Genomic DNA, 19,605 nt, shown 5'->3' on the forward strand with positions numbered 1-19,605 from the left:
TGAGCACAATTCAAGCATCCAAACACCCTCCCAGGGAGCCCAGTGGGGGGCTGTTTCCCCAGCACGCGGCAGGGTGGTCTCTCCTCATCACCAGCGCCTTCCTGTGCCACCCACACAACATTCAACACCCACTGCCAGGGGGGAGGTGCCAGGAGTGGCAAGATTCAGCCAGTACTTTGACCTCACAGAGCCTGAAGACCAGATGGGGGGCACACATAACAACAGCGAGGGCAAGGCTGGCAGAGGGGCCCTGAGACCCTGAGCGTCTGGGAAGGCACGGGATACTGGGGACAGGGGAGAAGAGCAATGATCAGAGATGAGGGAAAGGCCTCCACAGGCGGTTACGCCTGAGCTGCTTTTGACCAGTGGGCCTGGGAGAAGGGCAGTGGCAGTGAAGGGCGATGAGACGGAAAGCCCACCAGCCAAGATCCTGGTCCTGGGCGCAGGCTGTTTAGGTGCACAGTCAGGGCCCATAGAGTGAGCCTCAACAGATGTGAGGTTCAGGGATGATGGCAGCCCTAGAGCACTGCCAAGCCACCCTGCCAGTGCCAGTGTCACCCAGGTGTCCCGCCAGAGCCCAGCCACCCTCCTCAGGAGCTGCTGGGGCTGCAGCAGGGACAGGGGTCCCCCACCAGCCCCAGAACATGCAGTGAACCTCCCCATGCCTTGGTAAGGGAGAAAAAGAATCACAATCAAAACTGCAAAGACACACTTTGGGAATGGCTTCTCATTTAAAACCAATGAACAGGATGCAAAGAGTATATGAATATTTTGCCACCCCCTTTGATTTTCCTAAGATGATTTCTGAAAATTATGCATAAGATGTCTATGTGAAACCGTTTACAGTGTTCAGTTATGTGCTCCTTTTCCACTGAAGACAAGTTTCGTAAATGCAAGAACAGGGAATAGGCACAGAATCATCTGTCAGCGCAGGTGCCCCTCCCTTTCAGGAGAATTCCTCTTTCCGGGAGAGTTTAAGGAGAGGAAGGCACTGGGGCCTGGGAGGGGAAAGGAGGTGAGGACGACCTCAGCGTCCTCACCCCTTGCCTCCCACCATGCCCTCCCAGGGCTGCAGAACGGCTCAGCCTCAGGTCCCGTGAAGATCAGACCCTGAATTCCAGGGCTGGACTGCATTCATCCTGGGTCTGACACAGAAAATGTTTACTATATTCTAAGCTGAGGAGGGTCTCTGAAATAGAGCTGAGCGGTTAAATACAGACTGAAGACTCTGACCGAGGAAGCATCCGAAGTGCTCTGAGACTCCTGGGGCCAGGGAAAGGCCTCCGAGCTAACTGTCAATGACTCGGGGGGCCGTAACATCACGAAGGTGCGAACATTTGGATAGAAGAACACATGGGCAAAACACATCTCTTTATGCATATTTGCGCAAGAGAGCAAAACAAAACCACAGACATTTCCTAGAAACCGTGCGGGAAGCACCCTGACAGGTTTAAGTAAGCAGGAGAATAAAAAAGGAAATTGAATTGACAATGCTCATTATTATAAGTTAATGCATATCAAAAGTATTACTAGTCTGTTTCATATTTTGTCTTTATTTTATTGAACCTAAAAATAGGATGATTCATGAATTCAAACCCTCTATTTTTCCTTGAAGTTTAAACGTTCTAAACCAAGAATTATTTTGCAAATGTGGCTTTTGGGAACCCAGTGCCCACAGCAGAGAAGGGACTGCATTCCACATCCCAGGGCAACACCATGTCTCCCTAGAGGAGGAAGGGGGAGGGATGGTTCTTCGTTCAGCCGTCCTGCCTATGGATTTCTGTGTGAGTATACAATATATACAACATAGATTTTGTGTTTGTGTGCTCAGTTGCATCCAACTCTGGGACCCCATGATAGGCCATGGGGGTCACAAAAGCGTTCACAACTTATCAAGTAAACACCAAACAACAAGAACAAAACACATGTAGACATCATACAACATAGCTTCACTGAGACATAATTCATATTCCATAAAACTCAACCTCTTAAAGACAGAACTTGGTGGCTTTTAGTACGATCACAGTTGTGTCATAATCAGCACTGTGTGTTAGAGTATTTCCATCACCCTCCCTCTCTGCAAAAAACCCCACTCCTGATCACCACACTCACACCTTCCCCAGGCCCCAGCAACCACTGATCCAAGGTCTGTGTCGACAGATTCGCCTATTCTGGACATTTCGTATAGATGGACTCATACAGTCTGGAATCCAGTGTGACAGGGCTCCTTCACTTGGCACCACATGCTGTTAATTCCTCCAGGCTGAGTACCTATCACCACATCACGCCCTCTTCTTGTGAGCAAAGACGGTATGTACATCATTTGAGTACACCAACCACATCCTTGTCTGTTCATCACCTGAGGGACATTTGGGCTTGTCTCACTTTTTGGCTAACATGCACAGTGCTGCTATGAACATGGGGTGTACAAGATTTTGTGTGAACATGTTTCTAATTCTTTGGGGCACACGCCTAGCAGTGGGATGGCTGGGTAATAGGGTAATGCCATATCTAGCTTTCTGAGGAACTGCTGCATTTTTCCAGTCTCGGCAGCAGACTATGAGGGCACCAATCTCCCCAAAGCCTTACCAACACTTTCTATTTTCCATTTCTTTACCTTCATTATAGCCATCCCGGTAATGCGAAGCACTGTCTCACTGTGGTTCTGGTTTGCAATGCCCTAAAAACCAACAGTGTTACACATGTGTGCATGTGCTTTTTGACCATTTTTCTATCTTTGGAGAAATGCCTTTTGTTTCTTTGCTCCTTTTAAAATTGGTTTATTTGTTTTTTAATTACTGAACTGTAATAAGAGTTCTTTAGGTATCCTGGGATACATGAAGTTCCTTATCAGGTATATGATTTTTAAATATTTCCCCATCCTGTCGGTGGCCAGTTTACTTTTTTGGCAGTGTCCTTTGAAGCGCACGATTTCTAAATTTCGATAAAATCTTTTTCCTTGTCACTTGTGTTTTTGGTGTTGCATCAGATAAGACTCTAGAAGGCAGTGGCACCCCACTCCAGTACTCCTGCCTGGGATATCCCACGGATGGAGGAGCCTGGTAGGCTACAGTCCATGGGGTCACAAAGAGTCGGACACGACTGAGTGATTTCACTTCACTTCAACCCAAGTTTACAGAGGTTTACTCCTTTCATCCTTACGTGCAGATCTGTGAGTTTGGGTTAATTTTTGTGTCTGATGTGAGGTAAGAGTTCAACTTCATTCTTTTGGATGTGGATATCCAATTTTTCAGCACCATTTGCTGAAAAATGATTCTTTGTGAACTTGTCCTGGCACTCTTGTTGAAGGTCAGTTGATTGCAGACGTGAAGGTTTACTTCTGGACTTTGATTCGACCCCCGTGATCTGCGTGCCTGTCCCTGTGTTAGCACCATGCTGTCTTGATTACTGTAGCTTTGCAATAAGTTTTGAAATCAGGAAGTATGAGTCTTCCAACATCATTCTTCCTTTTCACAGTTGTTTTAACTGGGTCCTTTGAATTTCCGTAAGAATTTTAGGATTAGCTTGTTAATTTCTATTAAAAAAAAACAAAACCCTGCCTGCTGCCTTCTTATGTAGCAGTTGGCAGGTGTACTTTCTCTTCTGTGCTTACAGGAGTCTGTGACCCAGAAACATCATCAAATTCCTGGTGAGATTAAAATGGTTTATACGTTGCTTGGTTAAAATACCCATGGCCAGGAAGAGTAAGAGGAGGTCTAGAAATTTTCAAACTGGAGGGAAGCTGGGACCTAGTCCCCATTTTGTGATCTTGCAATCCACTGGCAAAAACTAAAAGATGAAAAACGGATTTATGGACGACAAGTTTAAATGGCTCTGAATTCAGAATAGTAGAACAGATTTTAGTTACTGCAATATTTTTATAAAGTAGAAAAACCAAATAATCTCTAGGAATCTCAGATTTTTAAAGTCACCTGAACCATCCCTACCCTCGAAGTTAACACACAGAAGGGCTACGCTGATGCTTAGGCTTTGGGGTCAAAAGACTGAGGTCTGAATCCTTGTTGTGCCCCCATTAACCTTGGATAAGGCATGCCAGCTCTCCCTGATGATGAGGCTGCTATCACATCCCCATACACTGATGGACCTCAGCACTGCCTTTAGGTGTCCCAGGACTGGGGGCTGCCAGCCCAGGTCTCTCAACCCCCAATCCTCAGACTCCAGGCATCTCCCCTGTACCCTCAGAAGGCAGCATTCTCCAGCATCTCCAACAAAGAGACATTTCACAGGAAATCAAAAGCAATGTGCTTTGGAAATGCCACCAATATGACCAAACTCGTACTTTTTGTTTGAAGTGACCAGCAGAGATAAAAGTATTTCTTAACGTTGTTGATCAGAGAAGGATGGAAGAAGTAAAGAGCCGTAATCTGAGTAATCAGAGTCATAATCTGCACCTGTGAAGGTCTTCACCTCTTGTCCCCACAGCACTGACATCACCATTGAATATTTTCTGATATTTGGTCTCAAACAACCTCATGAAGTGAAGTGAAAGTTGCTCAGTTGTGTCCAAATCTTTGCGATCCAGGCCAGAATACTGGGTGGGTAGTCTTTCCCTTCTCCAGGGGATCTTCCCATCCCAGGGATCAAACCCAGGTCTTCCGCATTGCAGGCAGATTCTTTACCAGCTGAGCCACAAGGGAAACCCAAATTTAGACCTTAGAGAGGGCAACTGGATTTGAACTGGGGACCTCTTGATCTGCAATCAAATGCTTTACCACTGAGCTATACTCCCAACAGGTATATATTTAAAACATGTTTCAGTAGCTACACACTTAGCAGTAAGCTCTAGAATAAACAAGGAAAACATTTCCAAACTTCTGAGAGGGAAACAGAATTTTCAGGAAGGGAACCTTCAATGCCTGAACTTGCGTAAGGATGGAAGGTTCTACACCCCCGAGTTCCACAGCTCCCTGTGGCTCTGGCTTTTAATTTTTTTAGTCTGCTCTTTCTTTGGCAATCTCTACCATTCTACCACTCGCATTCACTGATTCTGTCCTCTGTCAATTCCCTTCAGCTGGCTGGGTCCAGCCACAGACCTTCTCATTCAGTCATTGCAGCTTACATCCTGAATTTTTCATTTGAGTCCTCCTTAGAGCTTCCCTATCTTTGCTGAAACTTTTGATGTCTTCGCCTGAGGCTTTCTATTTTCTATTTGTTTCTAGTGGGTTTGTAATTGATTGCTGACACATGTTTATGATGGTAGTTTGAAAAATCTCTACCCTATAACTGGAGAAGGCGATGGCACCCCACTCCAGTACTCCTGCCTGGAAAATCATGGACAGAGAAGCCTGGTAGGCTGCAGTCCATAGGGTCGCAAAGAGTCGGACATGACTGAGCGACTTCCCTTTCACTTTTCACTTTCATGCACTGGAGAAGGAAATGGCAACCCACTCCAGTGTTCCTGTCTGGAGAATCCCAGGGACGGGGGAGCCTGGTGGGCTGCCGTCTATGGGGTCGCACAGAGCTGGACATGCCTGAAGTAACTTATCAGCAGCAGCTATAATCCCAACATCCATGTCATCCTTCTGCTGGCATGCGGGCTGTTTATCTTTCGCACTCAGGCTGATCTTCTGGTCCTTGGCGTGACAAGTGACTTCCGTTTGTGTCTCCCGTGCTGTCCCGGGGTCCTGAGGTCCCCAGTCTGTGTGCCTTCCTCCATCCACCATTCAGGTCTTCTTAGGTCTGATTTATGTACAACGTCCAAGGCTGTCAGCTGTACTTAGGAGGAGGAACACTTTCTCTCAAACTGGAAATGTCCTCAGCTGTCTTTCTGGTAAGTAAGGCACTGTTCACCTAAACCCTATGACGAACAGTCCAGGCGCTGTGAACAGCTCTGAGTCACTGTGAATGCTTCCCCAACATCACGACTGCAGGCCCATCTCCACGTCATCTGTCAGCACGGGGAAGCTGTCCTCCATGTATACATAAATTATTTCCTTATTTGGAATATTCTCCCTACCTGTCCTCTCTTTCCTCTTCAAAAATCCACCCAAGAACCCCTTCCACCTGGAAACCTCTCTCCACTCGTTCTGTTCACACTGATCTCTCTTCTCATCTCCAGCTTTTGACTGTCCCATGGTCTGTTTTTCTGGAGGGAAGGGTACAGTCCTCACATGTGCTTGTACCATGGATTAAGTATTTGATGCAAAGGATGCTCTCAAAAATAAATTCAGATTAACTCTGCTGCTTATTAGAAAGAGGAAGGACTAAAGAAATATCTAATCCAACTCCTAAATCTGCAGATGAGTGAGCGTCTTCATTTATAAAATATGCGCAGAAGGTTCACAGGAGACCCAAAGGAATGCAGGAAAGACAAGAATAACGGGGTCTCTTGCATAATTAACCAAAAGCTAATCACTTTATTTATACATCATTAAGATCAATGATTACCTTGCCTAGAGAATAATTTCCTAGCTTAGAGAAGAGAAGCTGTGGTATTGTCTTAACATACAGCACTTGTTTCTGATTTAACAGTCAACCCCCAAGTCCACTGCAGGGCTATTAGTTTGCAGAGACACCCAATCCCTGGAGCTTAGCATCAGCAGCTCTGCAGGCCCTCAGCTTGGAAGCTATCTGACCTGAAGACTAATTGTCTTTCATGATCTTTTATTATTCACTGACTCTGTTTCCACAGAAACTCTATGATCACAACCAAAAACTCTAATATGGAGGCCACACAATGTAAGACATAGACAAGGTAACATAGAACTCTGAAGACATGGTCACGCCCTTTGAGGAAGTGACCCTGTGTGGCGCCCAGGCCTCCCATGATCACTACCGCCTGCCCCCAAAGACCACAGTGCCTGGTTTCACGTTCTTTGCATTTAGCCATAACTGAAACTGCATAATTGCCTGCTCACATTTCTGTTATCCAGCCCCTCCAGTAGAATTTCAGCTCCATGAGGATAAGGACTTGTGTCTCGTTCATCACCAAGACCTAGAACGAGGCCAAGCACACAGGAGATGCTCAATTCATGCACAGAGATGCTCAATCTCTCACTTACCAAGTAAGTGAGAGAAGAAATGAATTAAGCAACTTATAGACACATTACTCCAGCCCTGGCTGCTCTAACCTTAATAGCTGCCAACTGCCCAGAAGTACCCTGGACACTATGGAGATAACATGTGGACGTCCCACCGAAGGCAGCTGACCCTGGTGACAAGTAACCAGCGATGTGAGGTGCTCCCAGTTACTCTGCAGCTGGTGCAGAGGAGGGCTGCCAGCCCCACTGGTTCACTTGGTCGGGGGAGGGTGTGAGCACAGTGATGTGGCTGTCACTGACGCAGACACTAAGGTGCCACAGGGAGGACAGTATCCAAGAAGGACGCAGAGGGATGACGGGAGAAAAACGCATATGTGGGCAGAACCCATCAGCACCATCAGTGCTGAGAACCGGCTGAGCCACTGCCCCTGACCTACTTGCCCTTCACCAGCTCCACCCCACGGCTCCTCCCACTGCAGGGGCCTGAGAGCCCCCGGAGCTCGTGAAGACAGGTTCCTGGGCCTGCCCAGAGCCGGTGTCGCACTTCCAGGCAGAGTGTCTTATCTGCTGGGTACTTGACAAGTGGCCAGTGTGACTGAGGAAAATATTTTTCTAACTTAATTTAGTGTCATTTAATTCAAATGTGAACAATCACACGTGGCTAATGGCTATGGCCCTGCCTGGTGCAGGGAGCACATTTTCACCCTGGTGGTGGGAAGTTCTCGAGACGGTGCTGCTCCACAGCATCTGGAATCTGAGCCTCAACCTGTAGCCAAAAGTCCTTCTCCTCACAAGCAGAAGGGGGTCAGTTTCAAAGGGAAACCTTTAAAATAAAACAGCATTGCCTGCCTCTGTAACCTCATCACCTAGGAAGAGATGCACTCAGCCCAGAGCACTGCAGCTGGGCGGGGCTGAAGCTGGCAAGGCCCAGGGCTTGGCAAGAGCAGGGGGAGGGCAGCAGGAGGAGCTGGACCCTCCTGCAGTCCCGAGGCAAGACTGCTTTGTCAGCAAGCAGAGGTGTAATTTCAGCTCTATAAACTCACAGGAAGTGAGACGCGCCTATATTCTAGCCTAAGAGGAAAGCTATGGTGACTTGAAACCACAGGTGCGCTTCAGAGCCACACGCTGTTTCAGAGCACCTGCCCCACGCCCGCGGGGTACTCACGCTGAACACCTTCACATCCTTTCGGGTTCTGATCTCTTCCACGAGGGCCAGTGGTTTTCCTTTGGGTACAGGGATGGTGCCGAGGACCACAGTCCCCGGTGTGGACAGCGCCTGGCGGACGGCCTGGATGAATGGCTGACTAAAGAGCTCCATCTTCCCCACCTCGTCGATGACACAGATGCTCTGTCCCGGGCAACCACTGGCCCCTGCCTGGGGGTGACAGAGACACTGATTGGGACACGGCGAAGGGCCCCAGAACCCTCTCCCTCCTCGCTGTCACACCAAAGGGCCTGGAGTCTCTCCCCCATCACTCACCGCCAGTCAGAGCAGGGGAGGCCCCGCTTCAGGAGGCAGGAGGCGGTCTCTGCAGCTGCGCAGACGAACCACCGGCAGAGGAAATCAGGAGCACTCCCTTGGGGACCCGAATGCCCAGAAGACTCAGTTCCCTGAGCTCCCCATTTTCCTGGCAATTTTCCCTCTTCTAGAACAGTCCCAATAACAACCAAGTTTTATATTTATCTCCACCCGGAAATAAGCAGGATCCAAATGCCTCAGGCCTGAAAGAAATGAGACAGCAAGCCTGGGAGCCTTTGTTAATAACACTGGCCTCTGTTTTTTGGATTTTGGGTTGTATGAGTCCTGTCTGTTGGGAGGATGTAACCGTTGCAGCCAGATGCCTGTGTACTTCATAACCTGAACTAAGAAGGTCACTGGAAGAAGTGAAAATTAGAGAAGTCCTGGTTTAAGAGGGAAAAAAGTGAGTAGGTTGTGCCCTTGAATCTCAGATTCCCCTTTTAATGACTTTACATCAATACACTCCCACTAAGTCACAAACTTGAAGACTTCTCTAGGACCAGGTGTGGCAGCCAGACTCCAAGAGCCCTCAAGATTCCCAGCTTATAGGATTGGCACCCTCTACAGACCCTACCCCCATAGTACAGTGCTGCCCTGCATTATATGGCAAAGAACGACAGAAGGTCTGACATGCTATTTCTGAGATTAGGAAAAAAGATCACGGCTTCTGTCCTGGTCTCCATCTACCCATCCATCCATCCTCCCATCTATCCATCCATCCATCCATCCACCCATCCATCCATCCACCCATCCACCCATCCATCCATCCACCCACCCACCCACCCACCCATCCATCCACCCACCCACCCACCCACCCATCCATCCACCCATCCATCCATCCATCCATCCACCCACCCACCCATCCATCCACCCACCCATCCATCCTGGCTTACTTGTTCTCAGGGAAGATGCCTGCCATGCTGTGAGGACACACAGGCAGCTGATGGTAAGCTCCAGTTAATAAGGAACTGAGGCCACATGTCAACAGCCAGGGAGGATCTGAGACCTCCCCGCAACCATCACTGTGAACTTGGAAGCCTCAGGGCATTCTGACCTCATAAGAGACTCTGAGCCTGAACCACCCAGCAAAGCCATTTCTGGATTCCTAACCCAGGGAAACTATATGAGATAATAAACATTTGTTGATTCATACTGCTAGATCTTGGGGTAATTTGTTACACAGCAAAAGCTAACCAATAAAGCTGGTAGGACTTTGAATAGTTTTTCCACAGCAGGGACACAATGGAACATACAATAAGCACTTTGATGGCTGCTGAGTAACAAACATATTTCTGTATCTTTGTATAAATGATTATTTTGAAAATGGTATGTAAAGCTGATTTACCAAGTATGTTTCACTTTGGTAATACTAATACCGAAGCTCTTCCAGTGTGGCTGCAGGGGGGGTGCCCGTGGTGACGAGTGACAGACAGGGCTGGGGGCAGCTCCTGGAGCCTCGTGTGGTGTGCAGAGGGTGGGATGCTGCCCAACGGCTGAGAGTCTAAGTGCGGGAGGAGCACACGTGGTGCCTGAAAGGCTGCTTGCTGTGTGGGGCCAGGAAGACAGGGGAGACTTCTTTGGGAACAGACATATGAGCCTGGAGGGAAGCTTCAGGGCACTGGTTTTCAAACTTTTCTATAAGCGGTCCTCCTTTAATTTTCCTGCTTGCTATCAAGTAGATATATTTTTCTACTCCTTTTATTGACAGAGAGACCAGGAATGGGTCTACTGTAATCATCCAAGAGAGGTTCTAAATCTCACTCAAACTTCCGTGTTTCTAATACACTTCATGTCTACCTCTCGGCTGAATTTATCTGCATGCATTTACATACACACGGCTACCCTGCCTCCCTCCTAGGAGCCGAGACGAGGTGTTACTCATCTTTTTCTTCTCTGTGGAGGTGAACGGTGCATGGCTGGGCTGACACAGCCGATGCTGCCCTGCGCTGGTGGGCGATATAGGGAGAGAGGGTGTGGGGGAGGTCACTATGCCAATAATTTCTTCAGAAATGAATGCCTGACTGTGGAGGAAAAAAAACAGCTACTGGCCACCTGTTTGCCAGCATAAAAACAGACACGCTCACAACAGCGAGCCATCCCGACCAACCTGCCTGTGATTAAGGGTGCCTGGGGCTTCCTGCTGCCCCCAAAGACTGTGGACACCTGCAGATGCTATCCTTCTGGTGCCTGCTGTCAAAGCCCAGACAGGACTCAAGCCCAGCACACCAGAACCACGGCTCTGAAAGCATTCAGGTCAGACAAAGAACAACATGAAAGAACGAGATGCTATCCTTCTGGTGCCTGCTGTCAAAGCCCAGACAGGACTCAAGCCCAGCACACCAGAACCACGGCTCTGAAAGCATTCAGGTCAGACAAAGAACAACATGAAAAGAACATGGCAGCTCCCCTGTCTGTGTTTAGTGGGTGCATGTACACAAGGGGGTCAAATGCATGTGGCCGTGTACGTGAACACACGCGAACAGGTCCAATGCGAGGCACAGGGCTCCCAGCCACCCTGCAACGTTCACCCGTGAGCACTCCCCCACCTCGTTAAACTGCTGCAAAGATACCTGGCCACACATGCAGACATTGTTTTCTACCAACTGAAAATGCCTCATTTAAAAACCTTAGCTTACATAAAATCTCCATTCTGTCCAGAATTAGGGATTTTCTTTATACAGAAACTATAGAAATCTCAAAAAGTCTGGGATATTTAATGAAAAGTTGGATTATTTCTGCTCAGTTGAGAGTCAGTTACCAGAGGCTGAACTACTCAGAAGCCTAGTCAGTCAGTCAGTGTTTCTAACCAACAAAGAACACATATTCACCAGCTTAATAAAAGAACTACTGTTATGTTCAGAATTGGTTTTTTTTTTTCTGTATAAATTCCATTTTAAAAGGAAACAGAAAATAAGCCAGTGAGCATTCACCCCATTTCCATCATTCTCAATGACTGTCTGAGCTGATGAAGACACAGCAAGCACAGCACGAGGGCCCTGGTCTGAAAGCCACCAGGAGCCTGGCCTGGCCTCTTGTCTCTGGCTGTGGGTTCCACACGGGTATGGGGTGAGGATCCCACAGAGGACTCTGGGGGCTCTAGGCCATGTGGTTAAGAGCACTGTGCACACCATCCAGGGAGCAGCCGTTCTCCCAGCGTCCCTCCCCCAACCCCAGAACAATTCAGGATCACTGCGGTCCTTTATGCCCCATGCTCCTCTCCACAGCTTACATTTCTGCTGACTGTACATTCTCACTGCCACAAAGAACAGGAAAACCTTCTCTGTGCAAAGCATATTTTAGTCCCTCTGTTGGTTCTGAGGGAGAAGCTATTTCCATGGGAGAGAGTCCTAAAATTGACCAGCCAGGGGCAAAAGAAGTTATGAATAATTTTCTAGCTTTGGTTACACTCAGCTAGTTTGCTTTCCAGAAAGATTAAATCAATTTAGGGCAACAAACGAAGTAGCTTTATTTATACCAGCTTTGCCAGAGAGCTGAAAATAGTGCGATTCTTTTGGTACTTTGTTTAATCCTTAGGTGTCCTTTTTAAGGATACAAAGAAAATGTAAACGTAAAATAAGCAATTTCATCCAACCAAAATACTGAACCAAGAAAAAGCTAATTAAAGTCGCCTCTGCCTTATTTTGGATCATTTAAATAATACCTATTTCTGGTGGTATTAGGTTGCCATTTATTATTTTTTTAACATCACACACAGCCTGGCTTCCTGAGCTTGCCTGTCTGGGACAGCGAGTCTCAAAAGTGATGGGAAGCAGGGGGCCATGGCCAGAGCACCGGCAGCACAACGGAGCCTGCCCCGCAAAGAGCCACAAGTCCTGGGGAGGCTGGAGGGGCAAACGGCGAAAACACAGCCACAGTCGAGCAAGTCCGATGCCCTGACCGTCTTACTAAGTGAAAGGCAGCACTCCAATCAGACTTTCAGATGTGTTTGTTCCAAGCTTTACAGCCTCAGCGTCCCTTGGCAGCCTGGTGGCGGGTCAACTGCATGTCCCCGGGGAGTAAAATCCCAGGCTAGCAGCCAGGATGTCCAGACAACCCAACACACCCCTCAGCACGGAGTGCACGCTGGGCAGAGCCACCCCCAACCACACACGCTGCGGAGGAGGCCGGTGGCTCCTCCGGGATGTCCCCGCGGGCCTCCCCAGGGCCCCCACACCAGCTTCTGGCCACAGACAGCCATGATGCACCTTGGCATCTCCCAAGCTGTAAGAACCATCCCGGGGCTGAAACGGTGTCTGCTGGCTGACAGTCGGCCCTGACGGATTAAGAACCCAGTCGTCCTCTGATCCCACCACCTTGGGTCCCATGGTGGATTTACTGGCTCTGGACCCTGGTTCCCAGCAAACACAGATCAGACTGTTAATGTGACATCTTCCCCAGGGACCACACCCATCCCCTCAAGGGACTTCTCAGGAAAAATAATCATAACCATCCCTACGCTCTGCACCATCTAGCGGCCAGGCACTAACTCACCTTACAAGCAGGTCACTTTCACTCCTAGTAACTTCACGTAGCAGGTATTAACATCTGTTTTATAATTAGAGAAAGCCAGGGACTAAGTGACTTACCCAGTCCCAAGGAACAGGGCTAGGAGGCTAACCCAGCGTCACCCTGCAGGCAATTCCACCTGCATAGTTTTAACATGAAATAAAAACAAACTGCGCATGAGAAGTCACCTCACCACGAAGAAACCACTTTTCTCACCAACGGGAAGGAAGAGTGTTTTAGTTTCTAGGGTCTCTATAGAGGCACAGCCACAAAAACTCCTATTTTTTTTTCTGGATTAATCATATTATTTTCAATATAATATATTGAACAGTAGTACTAACCTCATTGTATCACATACAGAGAATGGTTCCCTTTAGTTGGCAGATGTGCTCTGCAGGTGAAGGGGCTCACTTCTGCACACAGCAGAGAAGATATGCCCAGGTAGCCCAATGTGCACAGGCTTACCTTGGCGAGATGCAGAGTTCACTTACAGACCCCCCAAATAAAGCGAGTATCATATTAAAGTGAGTCATGTGAATTTTTTGACTGCTTGGTGCATCTAAAAGTTATATTCGTGCTGTACACTTGTCCATTAAGTGTGCAAATGCATGCCTAAACAAACAATATACTTTAATTAAAAAATACTTTATTACTAAAAAACGCTAACCGTCATCTGAACTTGCAACAAGCCATAATCTTTTTGCTGGTGGATAATCTTGCCTCAGCGTTCATGGTTGCTGACTGATCTCAACGGTGGCTGCTGAAGGTTGAAGTGGCTGTGGAACTTTCTTAAGACAACAATGAAGTTTGTCACACTGACCAAGTCCTCCTTTCATGAATGATTTCTCTGTAGTGTACAGTGCTGTTTGAGAGTATTTTACCCACAGAACTTTCAAAACCGGAGTCAATCCTCTTAAACCCTGCTGCTGTTTCATAAACTATGTTCATGTTAGATTCTAAGTCTTTGTTGTCATGTCAACAATCTTCATAGCATCTTCACCAGGAGTAGATTCCGATGTCAAGCAACTACTTTCTTAGATTTTCCTGGTGGTCCAGTGGATCAGAATCTGCCTGCCAACGCAGGGGACATGGGTTCGATCCCTGGTCCAGGAAGATTCCACATGCTGTGGGGCAGCTAAGCCCACACACCACCTAGTGCTGAGCTCGCACTCCACAAGAGAAGCCACGCACCACAACCACAGAGTACCCCCTACTCTCCACAACTAGAGAAAGCCTGTGCCTAGTAGCAGACACTCAGCACGGCCAAAAATAAATTTAAAATGTGTTTAAAGAAATAAGTGATTTTTAAAAAAGAAACTACTTTCTTCACTCATCCGGAAGTAACTCCGCATCCCTTAAAGTTTTATCCTTAGATTGCAACAATTCAGCCACGGCTTCAAGGCTCCACTTCTAAGTCTAGTTGTCTTGTTATTTTCCCCTCATATGCAGTTGCTTCTACTAATGTCTTGAACCCTTCGAAGTCATTTATGAGAGCTGGAATCAACTTCTCTCAAATTCCTGATACTGTGACCTCTTTCCATGAATGTTCTTAATAGCATCTACAATGGTGAATCCTTTCTAGGAGGTTTTCAGTTGACTTTGCCCAGATCCATCAAAGGAATCACTATCCATGGCAGCTATACCCTCACAAAATATATTACTTAAATAAGACTTGAAAATCAATGTTACTCCTTGATCCATGGGCTGCAGAATGGATATCAGCAGGCATGAAAACAGCATGAACCTCCTGCACCTCCATCAGAGCTCTAGGGTGACCAGGTTCATTCTTAATAAGCAGTCGCATTTTGAAAGGAGCCTTTTTTGCTGAGTGGTAGGACTCAGCAATGGGCTTCATATACTCATTAACTCTGCTGTGAACAGATGCGCTGTCACTCAGGCTTTGTTGTTCATGTATAGAGCAGAAAAGGAGTAAAGCCAGCATAACTTTGAAGGGTTCCAGGATTTCCAGAATGGCAAATGAGCACTGGCTTTGACTTCAGGTCACTAGCTGCATTGCCCCTAACAAGAGTCAGTTTGTCCCGTGAAGTTTTGAAGGCAGGCACTGACCTCTCCTCTCCAGCTACGAAAGTCCTAGATGCCATCTTCTTCCAGGGCAAGGCCGTCTCTTCTACACTGAAGATCTGTTTGGTGCAGCCACCTTCATTAACTGTCTGAGCCAGATCTTCTGGATAACTTGCTGCGGCTTCTACATCAGCACTAGCTGCTTCATCTTGCATGTTTATGTTGTAAGATGGCTTCTTTTCCTAAACCTCATGAGCCAACCTCTGCCAACTTGAGATTTTTCTTCTATAGATTCCTCACCTCTTTCAGCCCGCCTTCATAGAGTGGAAGTGAGTTTGGTCCTTTCTCTGGACTATGCTTTGGTTTAGAGGAATGTTGTGGCTGGTTTTATCTTCTATCCAGAATGCTACAACTTTCGCCATTTCAACAATAAAGCTGTTCTACTTTCTCATCATTTATGTGATCACTGGAAAAGCACTTTTAATTTCCTTGAAGAACTTTCCCTTTGCATTCACAGTCTGGCTAACTGGCAAAGGAGGCCTAGCTTCCTGCCATCTCAGCTTTCAACACACCCTCCTCACTAAGCTTAGTCACTCCTAGCTCCTGATTTAAAATGAGAGACAGGCAACTCTTCCTTTCACTTGAACATTGAGAGGCCACTGTAAGGTTATTAACTGGCTCAACTTCAACGTTGCTGTGTCTCAGGGACTAGGGAGGCCCAACAAGGAGAAGAGCGATATGGGGAGGGCTGGTCAGCAGAGCAGTCAGAACACACACAACATTTATTGAATAAGTTCACCGTCTTATGTTGCATTGTTTGTAGCACCCAAAACAATTACAACAGCAACATCAGGATCACAGATCAACATAGCAAATATAATAATCATGAAAAAGTTTGCAATATTGACAATTATCAACGTGTGATACAGAGACATGAAATGAGCAAATGCTGCAGGAAAATGGCATCAATAGACTTGTTAAACACAAGGTTGCCAGGAATCTTCAATTTGCAAAAAATGCAGTAGATGCAAAGTACAGTAACTGCGCCTGTATCAACTTCCGAATGTTCCTTACCAGCTCACAGTGTTCACAATAACTCTTTTTTAAAATTTCAATTGCTTACTAAAAAATTTTAATCACTGTTTAAGCTTTTGGTAAAAGTTTGGTATTTCTGATGCCTGATAATCTTCTACTGACTTTCCTGGTGGCTCAGATGGTAAAGCGCCTGTCTACAATGCGGGAGACCCGGGTTCAATCCCTGATAAGGGAAGATCCCCAGAGAAGGAAATGGCAATCCACTCCAGTACTATTGCCTGGAAAATCCCATGGACAGAGGAGCCTGGTAGGCTACAGTCCATGGAGTCGCAAAGAGTCGGACATGACTGAGCAATTTCACTTCACTTCAGTTCAGTCTTCTACTTGGGGCTGCCCATGCAGTGCTAGTGGTAAAGAATCTGCCTGCCAATGCAGGAGATGCAAGAGACACAAGTTCGATCCCTGGATCGGGAAGATCCCTCGAGCAGGAAATGGCAACCCACTCCAGTATCCGTGCCTGGAAAATCCCACGGACAGAAGAATCCAGCAGGGTATAGTCCATGGGGCCACAAAGGGACAGACATGACTGAACACACAAATATAATGAACCTTCTACTAGAAATTGCCTAAAGGAGATAAAGTTGACTATTTTTGCTACGGTGAAATGGTGGTGACTATTTTTCTAACTAATGAGGTAAATACATACAAACAGAGGAGGACAGCTTAGACAAGGAAAAATCAACCATTCTGACTGGTTGAAAAAGCAACCAATCAACAGTTCAGTTTCTGAATATACAGCAATTTTATGTTTGTTTAACCTTGCTAGAGAAAGTATTTCAATAGGTGGTAGCTAATTTGCTTTTAAAACCTCACATTATTATCTTAAGATAACCTAGTAAAGTTTTTTTAAAATTACAAAAATTAACTGGGAGAAATTTTGATGAAGAGGCTGTGCAAAGTCACTAAGTAGCTCTCTACTCACAGCTATTAGTTTCAAAGGAAAAAAGAGTAAACCTACAGGGGAGAAACTGGACAATACCTTCAGTGGGTGATCAAGTTAACGTCACTAACCATCGCATGTCTCCAGATAAGACACTGAGAAAAATGTATCACCATGTACTGAAGTGTTTCAGGGGAATCTAATTCATGAGGAAACATCAGAAAACCCCAGAAGAGGAATATTCTTTTAAGACAAAACTGTATTCTTCAAAAATGTCAGTGTTGCAAAAGATTTTAAAAAAATGATTGTGGAAATGTTCCAGATTAAAGGAGGTTATGAAGATACGACAACTAAAGGTAGTATCTAACAGACTGAAGGAAAAGAAATGTTACAAAGAACACTGTTAAGTCAACTGACAAAACCAGCATATGAATGATAGATTAGATCAAAGTATTTTCTCTTGCAAAACTGACTGAGGTTTGGTAACTGTGCCAATTATATAAGAGCGTATCCTTATTCTTAGGGAAAATACTACAGGACCTAAGTACTCTGATGATTACAACACACTCTTAAAGGGTTCCCATCCCCCGAATCTATACGTTTATACACACACACACACACACACACACACACACACGGAGAGGAAAAAACTAAGGAGAATGTTAAAAATAGGTGACTCTAGAATAACAAGTCCACAGGGGGTCCTGCACTATCGTCATTCTTATAATTTTCTCTAAGACTAAAATTATATCCCAATAAAGTTTTAAAAAGTTGGAATCAATACACAAAAAGAAAACACTCATATGCACACTTTCTCAATGTCAGATTCAAGAAAACCATCAACTCCTGGCATGTGAGCTCCTTCGGATGGAGCGCAGGGATTTAGGCCAAAGGGCACAGGATGAGGATCAGAAGGAAGGCCGGAGCAGGCGGGAAGAGGGAGAAAGGCGTTACAGACATCCTTTGCCAGTCCCACGGGCGGAGCACGTGACTCTCCGGCGTTTCTTGGGCGGGGACGCAGGCAGCCGTACAGGAAGATGACGCAGCCCGGGCAGTGGCCCGCGGGGCTGTCACTCCACAGAGCAGTTCCGTGGCCGGCACTGAGAAGTGACGACGCCGCCCGCCCGCCAGGGGGATCCCACAGATCGCGGGAGGGGCTGCCATGACTAACCCTGCAGGGTGAACTGTGCAGCCGACCTTACACAGAACATTCGGCTCATCTTCTAGTTTGATTCACTGCAGGAATGATTTACTGACAATTTTTACCTTTTTATGTTTGTAGCAGATAGCTTTTAATTCCCCTTGATGATTTTGTAATATATATGCAAGATTATGAGATACAGAAATAGAAAGTCAGGAGGAACCAAAACACAAATGCCAAGCTTGCTAATAGTGAAGGAAATGCTAAAGCAGAGTGGGGCTCTTGTCAGCCGTACAAGAATGGATATACTGACCAGAACCTGATTTTTCTAAATTCTTTCTAAAGCTCAGTGGCCAGAAATACTAAGCAGCATTTCCAGGTCAACTGATTTTGTAAAAAAAAAAAAAACCTTTCCATAGGGAGTTGATCTCTCACCTTCAAATGAAGTTTCAAAGATCTGAAGCAGATTCTTTTTCAGAATCAAAAGCAAATCCTGCTCATAAATAGAAAAATACATTGAAAGCCACATTTTGAACAAAACAGGAAAACGTTCAAACCATGTGGATCTTCTGATTGTAACTCATTATTCCTTCCGTGGATCTTTACAAAAAATGAGATTGTTCAACCTATAAAATAAGGTTTTGAGTAGACGTCTCCTGTTCTTCAAAACCTTATAATCTACTACTGTCTTTTTCTGTGAGTAGGAGATACACTGGGTGTCAACAAAATGTTAAATCCTATATTGCATCACATTCTAATACAGCATTCAGGATGGCTGGCAAGTAGACTATTACACAAAAGGCCAGCATTATCCTAACAGCCTTGATCATTAGGAAACTGAAAGGCAATCCTAATTACAGCAGCAGCAGAAAATAAAAAGATCTATGAAAAACCTCACAACATTTTCTTTAAAAGAAGAACTAGAAAGAGAATGATACTCTGTTTTTGGCTGTGGAGAATGAAAACTGTCTGGAAGATTAGGAAGTTCTGTATATCAAAGTAACTACAGTTTTGTATAGTTCAATCACTCCATATAACATATAAGACTTTGTAATGGAGTTCAACTCATGCCAGTTCTGCTGCTTATAAGCTGCTTGTCATCGGGCAAACCTTCTATGCTATGCCTGTTTCCTCTCATCTGTAAAACAGAAAACAGTGACAGACTTGTCTGAAGGATGAAATGAGTTAGTGCCTGGAGCACAATCTGCACTTGGTCAGTGTTCATCACCATTACTAATACCACCAATATCACCACAATTTGGAAGAATGAGCAAACAAGAATGGATAAGGCATTGTTTGCAAGAACAACAACACAAGCAATTACCAGAATATTGATGCAAGCACCAGATCAATGAAGAGAAAAGACAACCCTAAAGCATTATACACACGTGTATTTTTTAATAAAATTTATTTAGCATAATAAACTAATGAGAAATGACTT

At 45.9% G+C, this 19,605-nt stretch overlaps 1 protein-coding gene across 1 annotated transcript in view; it reads right to left on the bottom strand.

Annotated features, from left to right (window-relative positions):
- NTPCR (nucleoside-triphosphatase, cancer-related) overlaps positions 1 to 19,605 on the bottom strand; it is a 36,882-nt gene that overhangs the window by 1,394 nt on the left and 15,883 nt on the right. The window contains exon 4 of the mRNA XM_052640405.1: positions 8,167 to 8,376. Coding sequence (XP_052496365.1) covers positions 8,167 to 8,376 — 210 coding nt within the window. The remainder of the gene's footprint in view (positions 1 to 8,166; positions 8,377 to 19,605) is intronic.

Source organism: Budorcas taxicolor, chromosome 5 (genome assembly GCF_023091745.1).
Source record: "Budorcas taxicolor isolate Tak-1 chromosome 5, Takin1.1, whole genome shotgun sequence".
In the NCBI taxonomy this organism is placed as follows: Eukaryota; Metazoa; Chordata; class Mammalia; order Artiodactyla; family Bovidae; genus Budorcas; species Budorcas taxicolor.